The sequence below is a fragment of the Trematomus bernacchii genome, unplaced genomic scaffold, assembly GCF_902827165.1.
Source record: "Trematomus bernacchii unplaced genomic scaffold, fTreBer1.1, whole genome shotgun sequence".
NCBI classification, from domain to species: domain Eukaryota; kingdom Metazoa; phylum Chordata; class Actinopteri; order Perciformes; family Nototheniidae; genus Trematomus; species Trematomus bernacchii.
Window position 1 is genome coordinate 8,421,014 of NW_022988097.1, and position 21,030 is coordinate 8,442,043.

Consider the following 21,030-nt stretch of genomic DNA (forward strand, 5'->3'; position numbering starts at 1 on the left):
GCAATTAGCATTACTCTGCACTGTCTTGTAAGCCCTGCTGCTCCCACATGACTGCAAGAGCCCTCAGTATAATAAACTGAGGTATTGGCTCGCTTCAATTTTCCTAGTTTCACACAATCAGTTCCCTCAGAATAGTTTAGGGCATTTTTTAGCATCCCTGTCCAACATTCATTGAGTTTAGTTCTTGTTATCTACCGGAACATTTCAAATTACATGATGGCCAAATTCCACAATTTCGAAGTAATGATGATAAACCTTGACGTGAGCAAGCTGTCCACTGTGTATGCTAAACAGTTGATGGAATGGAGTTGATAGAGGTCTCTGTTTCAACTTACCTTCCTCGGCCCACCTGTTTTCATCTCATAAACATCTATGGTGAAGTTGGTCCTGCGGCCGTAGTTGTCAAACTGGATCTTCCCAGTCATGCCATTCACTTGAACCTACCACGAGGGACAGACAGACACACAGACACACAGAAAGACACACACACAGACACACACACAGACACACAGACAGACACACAGACATGCACAGGGGAATGTGTAATAGCCATCACTTTGCATATATAGCTGGTATTAAGATGCCTGTGTCCATGGAGCTACAAGAGTGTGCGCAGTCTGTTAATCAAATGATGAACTGGATACGCTTTAATAAAATATGTAGTTTTATGGTAATGAGAGCCTGGATTTGAGTGAGCTCTGTGCAGAGATATCTGCAGGCGGAGGGAGGAGAACAGCTCGGCGCTCTCTTCCCTTCTCTCTGTCACTTTCCATCTTTATCACACTCTCGCTCCCTATCTCTGCTTCACTTCTTCTAGCCTCTTCTTTAGTTATCAGCATGCCACTCTTCCTCTCCTTTCTCTCTGTTTTTCTTCTCCCGCCACCCCCTACCGTTTTGAGAGCTCTCTCGATGTCGATGCCTTGGCTCCAAGGTACGGCAGGATTGGCTAGGCAGTCTCCAGCGCTGCCCCGGCGAGACACGTCCACACGTTGGCGCCGCAGATACCTGAAGGCCTCTGCTATCACCAGGATGGCATCATGGGTCAGAGCTGAAGTGTACTGAACAAAGTACAAAAGAGAGCAGTGCACATGGTGAAAGGCAGAAGATGAGATAAGATTACCGTTTTTGTAGTTTTTATATAACCTTCAAGGTCTGGATTATAAGTAAATTGAGACCCAGTGGAAGTTGGTGCAGTCTATATGTTGATTTCAGTTCCCCCGGGTTAGGTCAAGCTCTGACGCCTTGCTTATGACAAAAATAGCTTCATTAGATTTCATTAGAAAAGCCAAGACTCGTCTGACGGAGAGTTGAGAAGTGAACAGAGCACTTATGTGTGATTTTGTCTCCCACGCACTTCCCCTCAAACTTCGCCTGACCTTTTCACCACTGAGGGTTGAGCCACTTGTTTGTTGACCACAGCACCATGACCAAATCTAATTAAATGCCATTCAAAATCCATTTCTTCCTTGATCATTGTTTAATTAGATGTAAATTGAAACTGCAGTATAACCTTGCCTCGCACCGCCTATCGATATATTGATTGCTTGAAGGGAAGCAAAGCAAAGAGGAGGAAGCAAGGGGTGGGAGGAAAGGCAGAATGACAAAGGCAAACAGAGGATGAGAGGAACCGATGGAGAGCACTTCAGAAGGGCTGATCGGTGTATTCTGCATGCGAAATGAAAGGCCTTGCAAGCAAAGTACCTTCAGAGGAGTGTTTCGGGCTTCTGGGAATTCTCTTTCATCTAGCCGCTCCCAGCGCTGCATAAACTGCTGCACTATCGGGTTCTCAGGGTTGACGATCTGAAACCCAGAAATGTTGGCTCCACCAGCGAAGACTTTGTCCAAGCTCACATTAGTAAATCCCTGAGATGAGACAAAAGGAGAGGAGGGGATTCATGTCACATGTTTTTTTTATATAATAAAAGCTGGGGGAAAGCACCACAACATGTTAGCAGCTATAAAAGAGAGACATGTGTTTACCATTACACAGAGGAAAATGTTTTTCTGCTGTAACCTGAGTTCATGTGCTGAAAAACAACCTGCCGTTAGACATTCTGTTTGTGTCTGTTCATGAAAGACAAAACATTAACATTGGCCTACCCTGGCCTAGTTTTATTTAAGGAAACCAAAAAGATAACATTTTCTGAAGCATTTTCAAAATCCTCTACTGCTCCAGCTGACTATAAATGTCCTACTTTAACCCAGAGCTATAACATGGAGCTACTTATTTTTATGGTCAAATAGTCGTCTTCAAGAGTGGCATTGGGTCATGGAGACATGCATTTGCCTGCATAATCACAACTTCTAAAGTCGGTGAAAAAGCAGCAGGGGATCAGCCAGTGAGAAACGGGGCCGGCCCCCTCTAAAAAAATATATGCTAATATCAAGGCTAAATTAACATTTAGTGGGAGCAAAAGATGGCTGCCCTCCAAGAATGGCAAAAAAGGTTAAATGCTGTTTATTTGTAGACATTAAACTATAACAAAAATATGGGCATATTCAGTTATGGTAAATATGTAGTCTGATGCTAGATTGTGATTGATTAAACATGAGTAATACATATAATAAGACAAATATATACAGTAGAAAGAAAGAAGCACAATATATACACGCCTTTGTTTTTTCCTGATTTCATACAAAAGCCTATAATCTACTTATTGTGCAGGCACATTAGTGCTCATGGCTGAGACTTAGTCGCATCACACGCAGCAAAAGCAGGTTCCACTTCCTCCCAGGGGAGCGGCTCGGTTATTACTCACAAGATTGGCCAGAATGTAGTGGTAACCACGGCTGTTCTTCCCCAGGGTCACAACCTATGGGGGAGAAAAACATCGATACAGTAAACCACCCATGAGAAGAGAGCTAAGAGCCACGACTTGTGTAAGTGGCTACAACAATCTCTGTAAATGCCTTTGAGCATGCAGGATGCCAACTGTAGGCAAAACAAAGAAAAGCCATCTGCATTATAACAAGAAGTGTTCGTAAGGAGGAGATGGTAATGAGAGAGAAACAGGAACAATGTGGAAAACCCTTCAATATTCTGCTCACTTTGATGTGATTCAGGGTGCAGAGACATGAGTGCCCAGCAAATGTTGGACAGAAGGTAGAAATAGGGAACAAAAAACATTTCAAAGGAATGTGCAGGGAGACAGTGAGATGTAGATCTCGCTCTGCTTTGAAAACATCACACCTTCGGAGCATAACAGCATGTTTCAACCCACGCAGCCAGACTGAAAATAGTAAGTGGTGTTCTAAGCCATTCCATCACTTTAGACCATATGCTGCTTTTTATTCCAGATTTTCTTCTTCCTTTTGTTCTCGGCCTACAGATAAATCAAATAGTGAGTCCCTATATTGTCTTGGCTTTTCTTCTCATTACATGCTGGACAAGGTTTTTGACTGGGCCGCGGGAGGTCTGTTATTTATGAGTTTGCCGTCTGCTGTGGATGGACTTCTGAGTGGCTGCCATGCAGAAACCTGTCAACCATGTCTCGGTTTCCATCTGCGTTCTACAAACACAGCGACACAAGTTTACAACAAAATCAGCATGTTTGCACATGTTCTGGCTCTGTCACAAAAACAAACTGTCAGTTTATCATCTGTTTGTGTGTGTGTGCGTGTTAGGCGGGGAATGTTGGATATTTGTTACCCTGGATCATTTACGACTTTCCTGCTGAGTAGGGGAGAGTGATGAAAAGCAAACGTGTGTCTTTACATCCGAGGCAAAACACAGATCTTTAAAGGACGTTTCCAGTTTCACCCGTTAGAATGACAGCTTTTAATTGATCCATTGTGAACTTGAACTGAACTGGGTACGCTAGTATACGGTAGCGCCAAACAATAATCCTCGCTGTGATTTAGTACTTCTTTCTCGGAAATCTGAAGGTTGTTCTTGAAAAAGGGAAATGTGTAGTTTTCAGCGCACGAGGGAGTATAAACACACAAAGCCTTTCGCCACGCTATAGTATAAAGCTGCTTGAGTGGGTCAGCTTTCTATGACAGCTTCCCCATTATTATGGTTTTAAACCTCCAACACTGTGGGGTGTCAGACAGAGAGGAACAAACCAAGAAAGAGAAATAGAAACAGAGAGGAAATGAGCTGATTATAATGCAGAAATAGCAGGTGTTGGCGTTTAGAATCCATCAATCTGAGTCTAATGAGAAAATGACAGACAGCTCCATAAAAATAAATCTCTGCCTCTGATAGCGCAGCTAGATGGGTGTAATTATTCCAAAGTCGAGCTTTCAAGACTTTTAGCTCTGCTGCATTTTCTTGGACAAACCCCAAAGCTTCACACTGCTTCACCCGGTGCTAACCTTGACCCTGGAGGTAAGTCTCCTCACACCTGCGTTGGAGCTGGGCAGAGAAAGGCCTCACCTCCCGCCTGCAGCTCACAGTCAGCCTGGCAACAGCTACAAGCAGCAACCTTGGGATGGAGCACGGCGAGACACTGATGACACACAACCTCCGCCAACCTCTCCCCTCAGCCCTTTAATTAGGCAGACCGCAAGACCCGACTCCAGTTGAGACGGAGAGATCTCATTGTAACTTGTTGTGTACACCGCTGATTGCCCCAAATCCCTCCGGTACTGCATATGGTGATAACTGCCTTTTAATGATGTTGATAAGAAAAGATTCTCTTGTATTTCCATTTTAATCCAAAACTATTTGAGCAATAACACGCCATTATGGAAAACAATATTTGCTCAGATAAGACAGAAGTAGATATTTTCTTAGCTCACTGGTGTATACAATTGAGCGGCAGTGCAAAATACTGTTAAGCTACAGACCTAAGAAGGCATGGTTTTGGGAAACACATTTTCTTAGAGTAGGCTAATCGGATGTATATCATGCATAAAGACTATAAACACAGGGGAAGAGCTTCATGTGGTTCTGTTTATAGTTTAAAAATACAACGACCAACAACTAAACATCACTTAGTAAGATATTGTGTCTAGTCTGGATATTGTTTATTCTGCATACAAACAGAAAAAAAAAGGTAGTATTATGGCTTAAGGGGACGAAAAAGGAAAAATACGGCTGCTCTTCAAAGCTGGTTTTAGAGTGTTGCAGTGATGACTCATTTATTTAGGCCGCCCGGAAGTTAGCTTTACAAAAGGGTCCCTCGACATAAAGAAATTGGATTTTACCATTGGATTTCGGTAAATTGCAGAAAATAAACTCTGTGGAAAACACACATTCATGACACTGAACACGTTTCTTAAGTAGGATAATCTCCACATATTAACACCACTTTGTGAATTTTGAAGCATTAAGTAAATCGCCAGAAGTAAAAAGCTCACACCGGGCTTTAAACAAACCACAACATGGCCGCATGGCTGCCTGGCCGCACATCACCACCGCTAAGCTAAAGGCGGGGTCGTTTTGGTGTGATGGCGTTTTGTAGTCTCCTTTAGTCACTTGTCAACAACCGTCATTTTAATGACACAAAGAAGCTTCGGACATTTACGAGTGGAGTAATTACTGACATATTTTATGTTGGAGATCAAAACGTGAAATCTCTTAGGCTTCTTTTACAACTATTTCAGGCCTCTAACAACACACACGTTAAACAACTGACTTGTTATTTCCAGATTTTAGGACTCACAATATTGATTTCTATTTAAATTACATAATGTAAATGTGCAAAGTAGTCGGACTGCCAGATTGTGATTGTTAAAAAGGAGCAATGATGCCAATCTGTAGCTGGAGTCACAACCTGATTAGCTAAGTTAAGCATAAAGACAGGGGGAACAGTTTAAAGAAAATAAAAATAATCCACAAAGGGACAGTGTTTGTAGATGGATTAAAAAATGGAGTTGCAATTTGTAAATGAATGCGCTTTAGAGGCAATGGTAGATGAGTTAGTGGTTTCCCCCCTTGCCTTCTGTATTTATGTTAAGCTAGGCTAATCATGAAAATGTTTAAAAACATTAAATTTCTCATTAACAATGCTTTTATGGTTTTGCTGATCATCTTCAGCTTAGAATTGACATCGGCATAAACACAGACCGGGGTATTTGGCACTATCTTTAAAAAACTGCTTTCATCACCCTCTATTTTTTGCAAGCCATTTGATTTGAATTGATTTCTGTTGCTGTTTATTGCCTTTAGAGCCCATACATACAAACACAAGCCCACTAACCAATTATTCTGTTTCCCAGTGACACTGACGAGAAGAAATGTGTTTACTTTCCTATCCCTTCAATAATGCCATTCCCCTCTCCTATTTCAAACAGTGTAGCCTCTTACACATCGATCCACCAACTGGCTACACCACCTTTTGTTCTTCTGCTAAAGGAAAGACAGTATTTCTTAGACTAGAGTTTTCTTTAAAGCCTGATGGGGACAGACAACTAGTGTGACCTTGATTTCACCCTCATACAGAGTCGCCGTGACTCGCTCCCCGCCAGACAGAGACCTAAACGTAAAACTACAACTACACATTTCCAATAAACGCCAGACAGTTCAACCTTTCCACTGTGGAGTTTGCCGAGATACAGGAAGAGCGGACTGAAAATGATTGGTTCCCCAGAGTTTTTAAATATCTACCATTCACTGAGGCTTATAAGCAAATAATCATGCAATTGCTTTTAGATTCTACCTAAAATAAATAAACAGACCACAAAATCAACAACCTTCACAATTGTAAAGCCGGAGGAGATGGGTTATAAAGATTGTTCTGTCCCACCAATGCTCCATGACTCAAACATACAAATCTTCAATAATATAAAATAAAGAAATCCATCACATTGGAATAGCTGACCAAAGCACTTGTTCTCATTTTCCCTTTGACTAAAATGAATAATTTATTTAATTAAGATTGAGTATACCATTAATCGTGTACTTTGATGACTGTGAAGATAATCAGCATTAGAGGCCTTATTGACCAGGAGTTAATCATTGGCCAACAAGTTTTAGGGGGATCAGTGCTACATCCATTGGGAGGTGATGAACAATACACTGAAAACGGTAAACAAGTGCTATAAATAATTGATTATAGACATTATATTAGACAGACAACTTTCATTTTGAATTACTTATGACAATGGTAATAATAAAAACTGCTGCTAAGTCACTTCTGACAATCAGTCATAGATATTAGATATTTAAGCTAACATTATATAAGGTAACGTAGCACTTTCAAAGACTGACAGGAAAAGCTGCTTCTCAGTCTGGACAATCTAATTAGGAAATAACTTGATGATAATATACATCAGTATAACTGAGGGATTCCATAAGCTATTTATTATGTAGCTAGTGTTAGCTCTAAATCGGCCACCGTCGTTGACTGCAGTAACATATGTGACAGGTAATGCAAGCTAGCTGTTTCTCCATCACCATGAACACTATTAGTCAAGTTTGCTATACCTAAGCCTACTACAAGCCCTGATCAAAGCTTAAGTGACGGCACATTTTATGATTATGGCTCAAAACTTACAGAACATTAATAATCATATTAGCATGAACGGTCCCCCATAGTTTACTGGCTGCAGTGATACCAAAGGGTTCCACTTCACACAGGATGGGGCTATTTAAAGTGAACCATATACTTTGACACATACAGTAAAGACCTTCCTTTCTCCAGTTCTGCTTCAAGGCTTTTAGTAGAAGGGCTCTTGCTGGAGCGCTTTCTAATTAACAGCCAGTAGTGACTGAGGCTAAGATGCTTTTCTTGGCAGTCACGATACTGTATGCCTAAAGATAGGAGGGGAAGCTGCAGGGTTCGCTTTCCCACATCCGCTGTAGATTTCCGAAACATCTTACTCATATTCAAATGATAACGTCTAGATACAGGAACTATGTGAGACTTGATACCTTGGGAATCCCTGATACTGCAGCTGGGAGGCCATTATACCTGTGAGTCAAACATTGGCCCTGAAACAGCAACATGTCCTACTCCCTTTTCACTGAAAATGATCTGGCTCATTTTGCAAGATAGATAAACGTTTACGGAGAGTATTTTTATAAGACTGTGTTACTGATACAGTTATAAATATAGGTGCAAATTGTCAGAGCCACAGCACATCGGTCTCAGCATCTCATTCAGTTGTGGAGTCAGCAGGTCACTTTGTGTTTAATGATAACACTTGAATCCCATTTAATTCTATAGCTTTGCGTAAAGCAGAAGGGTTTTGGATATTTATCTGTGAGCCACTTGACTCAGTAGCCCACTGACAATAAGAGGATGTTGAAATCAGGAGCACCTTTCATATACGTAGGACATATAAGACGTAAATCTCACTTTCTTGCCTCTCTACTGGCAAATATCTCTGTGTCAAATCGTGACACATGCCAGTAAGTGTTACGAGAGAGCAGAGTCAATGTCTGAAGGAGGTTTGAATTCCTGTGAGGGTTTTTATGTGGCACATTTTGTATTTATATCTTTCTTTACTCGTTTGCCAATATGTTACATGAGTATACAACTTTTCCCTTAACTTAACCAAGTGTTATTTCACCCTTTTTTCTGTATCATGTCAATGATTAAGCATCATCCGACATATTGCTGTCATTATAATCTGCTGCTGGAGTTCTATACTCTCCCATGACTTCTACAGTGGTCAGATTTCTTTCTTATTCCAAGTTGATAAAATATAAAGACTTTACATTCTAAAATACATATAAGGCTGGGTTTTCTCCCACTTTTCCATTCAAGAGAAACAGGAATATGGAGAATCTCCAATTCTCCATGGGGAGGCAATATGGCCACCCCTCATGCCTCTGCAGGCGGCAGAATGTTGTCCTAACAAATCCCCAGATGTATTCTCTCTCTGAATCATTCTCAGTTGTTTTTCTTTTTCCTCCATGAAAATGCAGCTCCTCGTCTGGCAGAGCGCTCACTGCCTGACTGTCTTTGAACAGCTTGCGTGCCCTGGGCCTGTCCCAGACGCCATCCTTTTTTCCTTTTTTCCCTTCGCCTGCTTCTCTTTACACTAGTGATGAGCAGGTTGTTGCCTCTGAGCAGACTCCAGCAAAGAAATCCCCAAAGGGAAGAGAGCCAGGAAGGTGCATAAAGGCAGATATCATGCTATATGTGAAATCTCATCGATGGACCAGATTAGTCATGAGCATATGTACTGTTAAACACACATGCAGGCACTCAACAAATCGACATACACTCACCCTGGAACATTGTCATTACAACAAGTGGAAGTAATACTAAGACCATTATCTTATTTGTCATACTGTAGTTTTAGTTTTCTCAGCATTTAATATCATAAACCTAGCTTGTTCGAATGAAACACATGCGTTGGATATGATTCAGTGACAAGAGCTGGCAGAGGCTCTCCCGTTTTTGTCGTAAGGGAAGGATTGCTATTGGGTTAATTTATCTGCAGTGCAGTATATTGATGGAAAAGTCCTATGGGTGATAAATCCTGAGTGGTTGTTACAGCATGAAATGATAATAGCGCGGGTGTAGCATTCTCCTCAGCACCCCAAAACAAATGTGTCGGGAGACACACTCTGCTCTTATACGAGCAAACAACACTGCACCTGATGCAGCAGTATGCAAATACATTCCTGACCATGTTTCTACATCATGTCAGGTGATAAATGAAGCTAATAAAAGTGACATTCAGCTGAGTGTGCCTGGGATTGTAGAGGAGGTGCATCCAGTGATTATGTGTGTTAATAAAGCAGCAACCACTGGGGCTGAAAAATGAAGATGACATGGAGGTGCCAAAAACTGCAGCTCCTCAAACGGCCACTTGGGGATGGCTTAGACCAGGGGTGTCAAACTCAATTTCATCGTGGGCCACATTAGCATTATGGTTGCACTCAAAGGGCCGGTTGTAACTATATAAATATACATATATAAATACATAATATATATGAAATAATGTATTATATTATATTATTGCCTCTGCATTGGATTATTATTGGATAGGGTAATAACTTCATAATTAACTACGTCTGAAAGCAGAAGTCTAGGGCAAATAATTGCAAGTCTCTTCAGTGCGCATGTCACAACATGAGATGCATTGTGGGACATATAGTTTATGGGCAACATGCTTCTGTAAGATAAGATAAGTTAAGATGGACCTTTATGAATCCCCGTGGGGAAATTCAGTGGTTTAACAGCAACAGGGTAAGAGTGAAAAACAGGACAGCACAGATTCACACAGATTCATAAAATTAAGGATAAATCAAAGATAAAAAAAAGAAAAGATAAATAACTATAAAATAAGAAATTAATTAAAATGAACATATATAGATATACTGTAAAGTAGCATGTAACCGTATAATAAACGTATTATATTCTTTGCAAGCTCTTGCGGGCCACATAAAATGAAGTCGCGGGCCGGATTTGGCCCCCGGGCCTTGAGTTTGACACACCTGGCTTAGACGTAAATCTCCTTATATTATTAGTCCCCCATGATAAAACTCTACAGAAGAACTCTGATGATTTCTTACATCAAAGTATTACAGTGTAAAATTACTAAATGTATATAATAATACTATACTAGTGAGACAAAGGCAATTCATACGTATACAAGTATCAAAATATAATCTGCTTTTAATGATTTACCAGGTTGTAGTGGAGTGATATCGAAATGCTTTAAATATCTTATAAATATCTGTATTTTGTTGTTTTTTTGTTGTTGTTTAATAATCAATATATATAGGACATCAGCTTGAGTACATTTTTAAGGTTAAAAAAATTAAAATTGTTTCTAGCTTCTCAATTTGTATATTTTACAGTAATCCAAATATCTTTGAGTTGAAGACAAAACAACACTTTGAAGGACGTCCAATGGGCTTTAGGAAACTCTGATCAACATGTTTCACTAATTTCTGACATTTTACAAACCAAACAACCAAAATAAGCAATAGACTTGACGACAATGAAAGCAACCATTTGTTTGCAGCATTTCTTTTTCTCGAGTGTAGAATTGTGTTTATATACTACTACCACTAGTTGGCCCTTTAAATATTTAGGTAAATCGTAGAAATGTTGAAACACTCTAACGGTGTGGTTAACAACTGTAGTAGAGCATCAAAGGCCCAGCAGGACTAAAGCATTAGCAGCCGCTGGATCAAAAGTGGTGCTAATGAAGAGCAGCACGGTTTGCTTTGTGTGCAACAATTGAACCAAATTGTGGAGCCTCGACACTCGTCCATTCAAGATAGCTCTACACTCCATGAACTTCATTGCCTGGTATAAAGACATCCATTCGGTATTTGGATTACTCCGTCTGAAATCATAAAACTAAGCCACTGAGCTGATTCCCCATTTCCCCCAGCAATCAACTGGCTGGATCTGTCCTGCCTCATGATCCTCTCTCAACAGAAGTGACCTTGACAGATTGAAGTGACACATCGACATTGCGACACACAGACACTGGCCTCTGCACACAGGTTCTGTTCAAACCCTCACTTCTGCCCATATATGAAACTCCATCCATCAATCATTGGTTAATAGAAGCCCAGCAGCAGGCAGAAGCAGCGGGTCTCCACATAGCTGACAGTGGGAGCAATTTTTGGTGTGATTGCCCTCGTAGGAGACAGTCAATCCCTGCTTCAATGTATAACGGTACGGCCCAATAGGGGGGCGGCTGCAGAGTAGAGTCCAGCAGCTCACATGAATGCATGTGACTCATCCATATTGCCAGAGCTAGCCAGATTATTTCAATTAGCTCCAACAACAACAAAAATCCCACGCTGAGGTTGTCGCTGAAACAAGAGGCCAAATTGTGCACACTGCTGCTTTGAAGGTTAGCTGCTGGAAAAAACCCTGCTAAAAAAAAGTGAAGGCATGAAAAGAAAGTATGATGGTGATGATTTGAGGTAAAGGAAGGGAAAGAGCTCCCTCTAGAAGAAAAAAACAACAAATAATGAATGGGAAAAAAGACAGAAGAACATCAAACGGATTATTGCAGTGCATCCTTATTTTGTTTGCAAGACAAGGGGAAATGCAATTAAAGAAACACCCATTAATATGCCTCACATGTGATTTGTAATTAATATTCTAAGCTTTTCGTAAAAGCCGATGCATCATCTTCACACAAAAAGCAAATATATTTCAGTATACTGTAGTCCCTCAATAGTAACTGGTAGGACATTTGCAGCACAACAATTAAATTAGTCACAGCAAATGAATACTAAAAGCTATTCTGCTTTAAACTACCACTCTGGGATCAAATTAGCTTCATACAAGATAGATAAGTGAAATCCAACACTTATTGAGGGGATATTGCGAGGCACAAATAAGCAAATATCTAAATGATTGTTAAAGAGCAGAATCCAAACCGGAGCTGATTGCTTATGAGCAGAAAGCACAGCGGAGCAGGGTGGAGCGGGGCAGCCCAACAGAGGAGATGCCTGGCATAATAGCCACTCATCTATTCATGGTAATTGTGTTTTCCCCTACTACAAGGGCTGGTGGACCTTTCATTTCCTCCTCAGGCAATGGACGTGATGGAGGAAAGGAGGGGTTTGGGGCTGTTAGAAGAGGATTACAAAGAATGCATCATCCAGTGGTCTTTCCAAATGGCTGCTCACATTCGGACCTCTCAGCCTCAGGCTCTCGGGAAGCTTCAACATGCACTGATTTTTAAACAAGCCGGCTTCAACCTTAGCAAACACACAACACCTACCATTGCCTCTCCAACAGCTATAGGATTACCGCTGTGCGTCATATTCAACTTAACACAGTTTAGCCTTAATGTGCTTACACAAAAATAAGAAAATTCAATATAAGCTACATTAAAAACGCCATAGGAGATATAGAATAGACCTCTTTTACAGAAAAAACACGGACAAGTTACAACAGGAAAAAGCATTAGGTTTAAATAATCAAATGAATGGTGGCTGACATCCATTTAGCTGCTTTGATTTCAGGTTCCTGATATTTTGCATGCTGGCTCACTGTCACTCACTGAGACACTTGAAAAGAACGGAGCCATCACACGTGTTTCTAGTCCTTCTATGACAAGTCAAAATGTCTGCTGTGAAAAGACCTATTAAATGATGAATGGTTTTCTTAAATCAAAGAGACATGTAACAATTCCAGTAAGGGGACTCGCATGTAAAAAAACATGTATGGACTGTATTTTTGCCACTTTTTGCCATTTATCAACTTAAAAGCAAACATGGCATAGTGTAGCTGAGGTGTAACATTATCATTTATTTGGAGTCACTATTCATTCAAATACACTAATATATACACCCTTTGTTGCTCCTTTTGATACCACGAAATCCTGAGGCAATTATGTGGCTCTCAAGTTGCTAAACGCTCCACTATGTTCACCAGCTATAGTCACCAACTTTGACAGTGTGCCAATTTGAGCTGGGCAAGTAGTGTAAACCAGGGTTTTATAGATTCTGAAAACAGCTGCCTCGACGGACAAAAGCAACGCTAATAAGGGCGGTGAAAGTGAATCAAAATAATGAAGCTGCTGGCCCTAAAACCACAAGGTGCTAATTCTTTGTGGGTTTATTCACTATGATCTACACCTTTGAAAGTAACACAATTCATCCATTGTTTATGGGGAAAATGATTAGAGCAGCTTAAAAAGAATAATGGATCAAATTTCCCACAATGCAACTCAGTAGCATCTTTTGGTAGATCCTCGTTGCATCGTTAGCGCCCTTGTCTTCAAACTCCACTCACCCAGTTTTGGTTATACATAAATCAAGAACACCAGAACTGTTCCATAGTAGAGTGTGGATTTGATATTTGTCAGTGTGTACGTTAAATATGCTTGGTGAGTATGTGACTAAAGCAGGAATAAACAAGAGAGCTAGAATCGATGGACAGCGTAGGCGTTTGGTTATATAATGTTCAGGTGTTCCCACGGTGACTGCGAGGCTCACCTGTTCCAGTATGGTGTTGATCCTGCCCACCTCGCAGTCAATCACAAAGCGCTTCTCCTGCCTCCTGTCCATCTCCTCAATGATGCGCTTGAACTCTGATGCGTCGGTTGTGCCGCTAACGGAGCGAGCGGTCACCTGCCAGTTGTTAGCTACTGCTGCCTCCATGATGGCCTGCAGAATAGAGAAACCTGGAGAGAGAGAAGGAGAGACCCAGAGGATTAGACCTGCACACAGTAACCATGTTATGCAATAACTGAGAGGCCGCTAATTTATTCTAGAGAGGTTTTAGCTTGAATCCAAAAGGTTAAAGGCCATCTCATTACAATCTAAAATAGCATTCCAAAGTCTGCAAGAGCCCTGAAATATTGTCTAGAGTCTAGACTCTGTGTGCAAATGTGGAAGCGGTTGTGAATTTACATCTGCATGTTGAGAAGGCAATATAATAATGAAGTGAAAGGACACGAATCTCCATATTATTAAAAGATCAGCGGGTGATGTTATTGCGCTTGGCATCAATTAAATGATGGCACTTAGCTCAGCCACATGTTAACTTTGACAGTGTGGTGAAACACACCACGGCCCATGTCTCCTTGAACGTCTGTGCCAACTCATTTAAAGATAAAGACAATGAAAGATTCATCCAGGCCAGCGCTAGAAAGAGATCATTATTGTAGCAGGAGAATGGAGAATAAGCCCTGCTAATGATTAATTTACACGTGAAATATTTTCATTTAACAGGACGCTCAGAAACACCATGGTCAAATCACATAGCACAAAATGAATTATGCAGCCTATTTCTGGTGGGATAGATTGCACGTAGCGCAGGCTGAAATAAGAATGGCTTAACTCTTCACCAATGTTCAACTGGCGAGAATGAACATGAAGGTTATTAATGAAAATAAAGCACACTGCTGGTATTTCATTTAGCCACGGACAATGCAGTTGCAAATAAGCTTCTTTTCAATCTCTCTTTCTTCATTGTCCGTCGTGTGGTTAACAGATAGCGTAAAGGGACATAAAACTTGCAGCAACAGCAGATTCTGGCACACATTCAGACATATACAGATCCTATATCACGATTAATATTACGTGATTGGGTATTATGCAAATTCTCTCAAAAAAACAGTCCTTACAGCTTTGTTCAGTCATATATTTCTAGCCATTTCTCGCACAACCTTATCTCTATGAACCGGCTGCAGTCTGCCAACAAAGCCGGCATAGAGAGACCAAAGACACAACAACAGCTATAGCAAGAAAAGCACTTTATGACTCTCTTAATTTCTCTGCTTTTGCAATTCCCTTTCCTTTCCATTCCGTCTGAATGGTCAAGCAGTCTTTTTTTCTGGACTCGTAAATACACTGAGACCGCTGCGCTGTGTGCGCCTCGCTCCTGTCGTGAGGCCACATCTCCAGCAGATGATCTTTAGGCCAGCAGCACAGCGAGCAGCGGACACCGACGCACAGTGTGTCATCTGTCCAAAAGAGCAGGGGCACGCTGCCTGGAGACATCAGCCTGCCAGACCTCAAGGTTATCATCCCTATCCGCAGTTATCAGGTCACATCTCCGTGGAGTTCCGCCTATAGTTCATGGATGTAACTCGCAGCACAACAAATATAGTCCCTTTGAGGCTTCTGGGTCGTGGAGGTGGTTAAAAGTAGCAACACTTGAACATGGAATATGAAACACCCCGGCACTATAAGAATATGAAGCTAGTGTGCTGTGAAGGCCTCAAATGTACTTTTTCTTATTTTACCTGGACACAATTCCCTCAGAAAAATGAAAGAAGTCTTGGAGGGAATAGAAAAACATCTGAAGCTTTTTTGAAGTATCATCATTTTTACATGAGCTCAGCAGCGGCAGTCGCTCATGTAGCATACCTCCGCACATCGCCCCTACCTAAAGCAAAAGTTACAGAACGAAGGTTTGAATAACATGGATGCATTATTCATTTTCCTCAGGCAAATGCTCAGAACCTCACCAACCACAAGCCAGCTGGATAGCATGGCAGTCTTCCCAGCAATAAAAGCTTCTCACATTAAGAGATGTCATGCAGATTAACTGGGTCAAAATGGTCTCTGTTGGGTTGGAAACTGCACAGAATGCGGATGGTAAAGGTAAAAATGCCAATGAACGATCACATGCCATGTGTGCGACATGCCATGTATATAGGTTCAAATGATAGGATGAGTATTTGTTTAAGGGCTTCAAGTATCAGTGTAATTGGTTGCTCCTATGCTGCTTGAAAGACACAAGAACACTCCTGGGATTCGAGCTTCATATATGTATCTGTAGTGTTCTGTCTTTATAAAATCTGTGCATTTTCCAATTTTCTTTTCCGAGATCTGAGGTGCAAAAAGAACATGCATTATGCTAACTCTATATGTGACTGAAGGAAACAATGTTCTGTCAATCAGATTAGAATCACAGAGGGCTTTTATTTTGAAATTGCTGATTTGTGCGCCGCACATCTCCTCCTGCCTCCAGCAAACCCTGAAGTGTGTTGGAACAATTGGATTCATTTAAGATTCACAGGAGATTCCATGCCTGCCTAGTTTTACATTTGTATGGAAATTAAGAGATGGAATCTTCTGGTGGTAAATAGTCTGTCCAGAAATGGATTACTTTTTCTGCACTTTCTTTCCACTGTCAGCAGAAAAGTTTGTTTATTGTGATTTAGACTTCAAAATCGAAAAGGGAACAAAATCCTTTGAGCGCAACTTAATCTGACAGCAGCAACGAGACTGACAGCTCGTTTCTCATCTCCACCAGCAAGTAAAAAATAGGAAATAATTTTGTTAGTCCACGCTTGTCTGCATACATTTACTACTGCCAGTCAACCTTCTTGGATCAGAGTCCATTTCAGCTCCAGCCAATCAATGGAAGCAGCTCCAGCACTGCATACTCCTCATAAATGCTTGATATTTATTTCCAACATGGAGGAAAGCTATAAATCCCTTTCACCTAGTCGTCTTCATGAGCTCCACAGTTGTGTTGCATCTAAAAATGTAATACAGTCAACTACATAAATTATGGAAGACAACAACAAGATTTCCTTATCACCAGCTATAAATCCCCGCTGTGCAGATGCTGCAGCAGCATGCGGCCGATTCGCCTGATCATGCTCCTCAGAGCCAATCATGCCATCTAGACAGTAAGAGTTTTAACATGTTTGAATAATAGCTGTCGTCAAACGCATTATGTAAAAACATTCTGACATTTGTAGTCTAGTAAAATGTGTAAACTGATATTTGTTCACATTTGGTGCGCATGACTCACAGTTCCTGATTTGCATGCTTTATGTGTTTGTATAAATTCCTACACCTCACTTTTGTCACAGTATCTGATGGTTATTGAGTAACTACTGTGTGACATATTTTTAAATGTATATACTAAACAAAAATGGAATTATTATTTTATATGTATAGCTGTTTAAGAGTATGCCTTGCAATTTACTACACTTTCCCTTCGTATGTAAGAGATGCTATATAGCACAGTACATGGATAAAACAGGTAGGTCATTGTGTGTCAACTGAAACTGTTAGTCGACTAATCGATTAGTCAACCAAAAGTTAAATAAATAACCAGAGTTAATGTCATATAGTTACTGACTTAAAGGTGGGGTATGTAATTTAGTTCAGAAACACTTTTTGTTATATTCCATGGAATGCTCTTAACATCCCGATAGCAATGAATAAATTAAATGCTTTGACAATAAATACATAAAAAGATTTCATCTGTGGAAGCCGTGGCGCTGTAAAAAGCACGACCAATCATTTTAGCCGGCCCGGCTAAAATAACTGGATGGCCTACCTGCCTGTCAGCCTTCCATCTGTGCACAAACTTATCTCGTGCCCTCATTGGTCATGTGCGCGTTCGTGTGTGTTGGAGGAGGGGCTCTGTAAGGAAGTGACAGATTTCTTCCGGCTGTGTATTTTCTAATTCTAGCGCACTCGAGCTGGTTTCTCCAAAATTACCTACCCCACCTTTAAGTATTATTTGGGGCAAGTTTGAGAAATTTGAATGGACATTTTTCAGTGTTTTCTGACATTTTATGGACCAAACAATTAATTGATAAATTGAGCAGCAAATTCCTAGAAAATAAAAAGGGGGCCCGCATTGGGTTGGAAAATATTTATAAAGTAACTTGACACTAAATACGTTTTTGAGTCATTAAGACGCCAGCATAAATGTATTTTATCATAATGTAAATTGATCTTTATCCCAGTCTATTATATGCAATGATAAATTATTTGCATTTTCCAGAGTAAAAAGAAGCAATTGTCTGTAGACCAAAAACTGTTCTGTAAGGAATTAATAGCGTTGAGTTGTATTGCATACTCCTGCAGTGCAAGGCCACATCTCCACCACCAGACTTTATTTGATGCATGAGAGCAATGCTGCAGTTTATAGTCTGGTGGTGTTATATTGCACACGAAATAAAAAAATACAGACAAAATCAATCAGTGTTTTTATTGGCTGATATGTCAGATGCAGGTCAAAGTTGAACAGAGGTAATCTCTGACGTTTAAGTCTGCCTGAGCTGAGAGAAGCCTGCATGGAAACACATGCTTGAATATGTTTTGGCTGCATGTCGGCAAACGTGTACATTTGGAGATCTTTGTTTTGCACTTTTTGTGTTTGCTTTGCAGCCTTTTACTGCTTCTGTGCGAAGAGATGTCTAAGTGTATCTTCCCTAATGCATTCTGTAATTCCTGCTTCAGCCTTACAAGACTCACTGAATTGAATAGCAGGCAGAGTTAGTATTCGTAGGGAGGAAGAGTAGAGAGTGGGAGTGTCCGTGATTGTGGGTTAACAGCAGAGCAGGACCATAGGGATGAATGTCCGGTTCTGAGTGATTTTCCTTTTTTAATATATAGTGTTCCAAGTCAAAACAGGGCATTAAATGTCCCTTTAATCTCAAACACACACTTGAAACAACTCTGCCGTTGGTGGAGCAGTGTATAAATGGCTGCGATGGGTGAAAACTCAATTATTTCTGCGTTTTCCTTTGAATCTATATCGGAACGTTGCAGAGTCTGCTACCAAATCCCGACGGAGCCTAATGACGCCCTGTGTGCTTATAAATCAGAGCTGTTGCGAATGAGATGTTGTGGCAGTGTAGCATACAGCGGCTGAGTGAAAGCTGCGGTCCTCTCCTTCGTCTGTGAACCGGATCGTAACAGGATGAGTTTTGAAGCGTCACCCGTGGCGGCTCAGCGGTAATTGAATTGAGTTGCATCTAATCTCATTGCCCAGCTCCTTTGGTTCCATGCCTCTCATTAGGGTACGGTGCAGAGTGTCACAGGCCTCCGTCTCTCTCTCACTCTCTCTCCCTCTCTCACAACAACCTCTCATATCTCGCAGCTGATCCGGGCTAACTAGGCAAATCAGAGAAACCATATTGCAAATTTCTCTAAGCATCCAGCTCGGCATTAGCCACAGTCGACTCTCAGCTTCAGAGCCACGACTATACCGCTCGCTGGAGCTACACTGCATCATCACACTGTGTCATCGCTGGTATTACACTAATCCACATCAATCCCAAATCTAATCTCCTGATCTAATCAAATAATGAAATGTAAGTAAATAAGTCAGCATCAACTACACTATTTTACACAATAAAAATGGGAACCAAAAGCAGCTGACTCTAGCAGCCAAAAGTAAGTAATGAGGGGCTGGTCTGAACTCATTTCAGAAGGATCAAGATCTAAAGCACACGCATGAAAAAGAGGCGAGGGCCGTTGAGCCAACAGTAAATGTGGCTGCTCTCTCCTCTGGTATATGAGAGTCTCAAACGCCCTGCTGAGGAACAACTGAATTCAAACCACAAAGATAATGGTTGGATTTATAATTGTGTGGATTGGCTAGGGTTTGATGATTAACACCTGTTCCTATATATAATCTGTTTTAAAAGGGTCTGTTCTCCAAAGTACAAAAAAGAATGATATATTGTTTTTTGCACATTCTTTATGGAGATTAAGTTACGTTTATATGCGCATATACTAATAACTTGTGTCCAGAAAAACATGTTTATACTATATATGAATCATTAATGGTGTGCTTGATAGAAAATAGATACTAGTTGCAAGATAGAAACAAACAAAGCTGTGTTCTGTCATAGCAATATTGCATAACATGGATTAGGAGATTAGACCCTGAGATGTTACTTCTGGAATCTTCTGGACGGAACGTGAACATTTGAGCGTAGCCTTCAAACTTTGAATATTACAAGAAGGGTGCTCATTTAATCAATGTTTCCTTTAACCCCCTGTGCCGTAAGCACACTTGAAATGTCAACTTAAAAGTCCTCCAGCTGTCAAACTCTCACTCTTCATTAGCTACAGTACATCTCAATATGTGTGTTCTACTTTTGAAATATTCTCAGAGCTAATTTCTCCCCATTGTCTTTTGAGGAAGCCAAAATAAATAGTAACAGTGTTTAGGGCTTGGTGTGTGTTTGCCTCTGGGCTTACTATGCTCACAGGGCTCTGAGGATCCCCCTAGTGTTTGTACTGTGGAGATCAACATCTTGGGCTGGGATAGGGAGACAGCTTCATATTTCCTCTCATTAGTCATCTGGCACAGGCCCGCAATTTATACCAAAAAAAGGCTGTGTTTGCTGGAATTATATGACCCGTACTCTTGACTTCTCCGGCAAAGTATATACAGAGGCAAACAGGCAATCAGTGGCTGGTGGGTGATGAAGATTAAGATCTCTTAGCATCTGTAGAGACATGGTAATAGTGGTGCCTTTAAGGAAAGTGTTTAACTAGTGGCAATTAAAGAAGGAAGAAAATATGGACTCGAACACAGGTCCATTCTACTTATGTGATTTAGAAGAGAAATGTTATAGCCGGAGCTACAGTATACGCTTCTTCGCCACTGCCCACGGGAGAAGGAAGTGTGTAGCCAAGACTGTGATGTGGTGTTTACAGTAGGCCTATAACCAAAAACAGTTTCACTGCCAACTGCTGTCCTAATCAAAATGACAGCGCATGTCAAATCAAACAGAAGCAGCATGCTGTCTGTATCTTTAGAAGAGCATACATGCAGGAGGGAGGAGAAATCCACCCACAGACTTTTCAGAGCTTCTCCATCTCTCCCTGTCCGTCTTTGTTCCCTGGTCTCCCTCAATCTCACTCACGCTGCACACTGTGACGTATCAGCAGACATACACCAAAGGGCAGCCAACACACACCTACAGTTGTGT

The 21,030-nt window shown here is 41.0% G+C and overlaps 1 protein-coding gene across 1 annotated transcript in view; it reads right to left on the reverse strand.

Moving 5' to 3' along the window:
• gria3b (glutamate receptor, ionotropic, AMPA 3b) overlaps nt 1–21,030 on the reverse strand; it is a 77,415-nt gene that overhangs the window by 24,491 nt on the left and 31,894 nt on the right. Inside the window, exons 4-8 of the mRNA XM_034121441.1 lie at nt 13,820–14,007; nt 2,760–2,813; nt 1,702–1,863; nt 891–1,058; nt 336–440 (exon numbers count right to left, since the gene is read on the reverse strand). Coding sequence (XP_033977332.1) covers nt 336–440; nt 891–1,058; nt 1,702–1,863; nt 2,760–2,813; nt 13,820–14,007 — 677 coding nt within the window. The remainder of the gene's footprint in view (nt 1–335; nt 441–890; nt 1,059–1,701; nt 1,864–2,759; nt 2,814–13,819; nt 14,008–21,030) is intronic.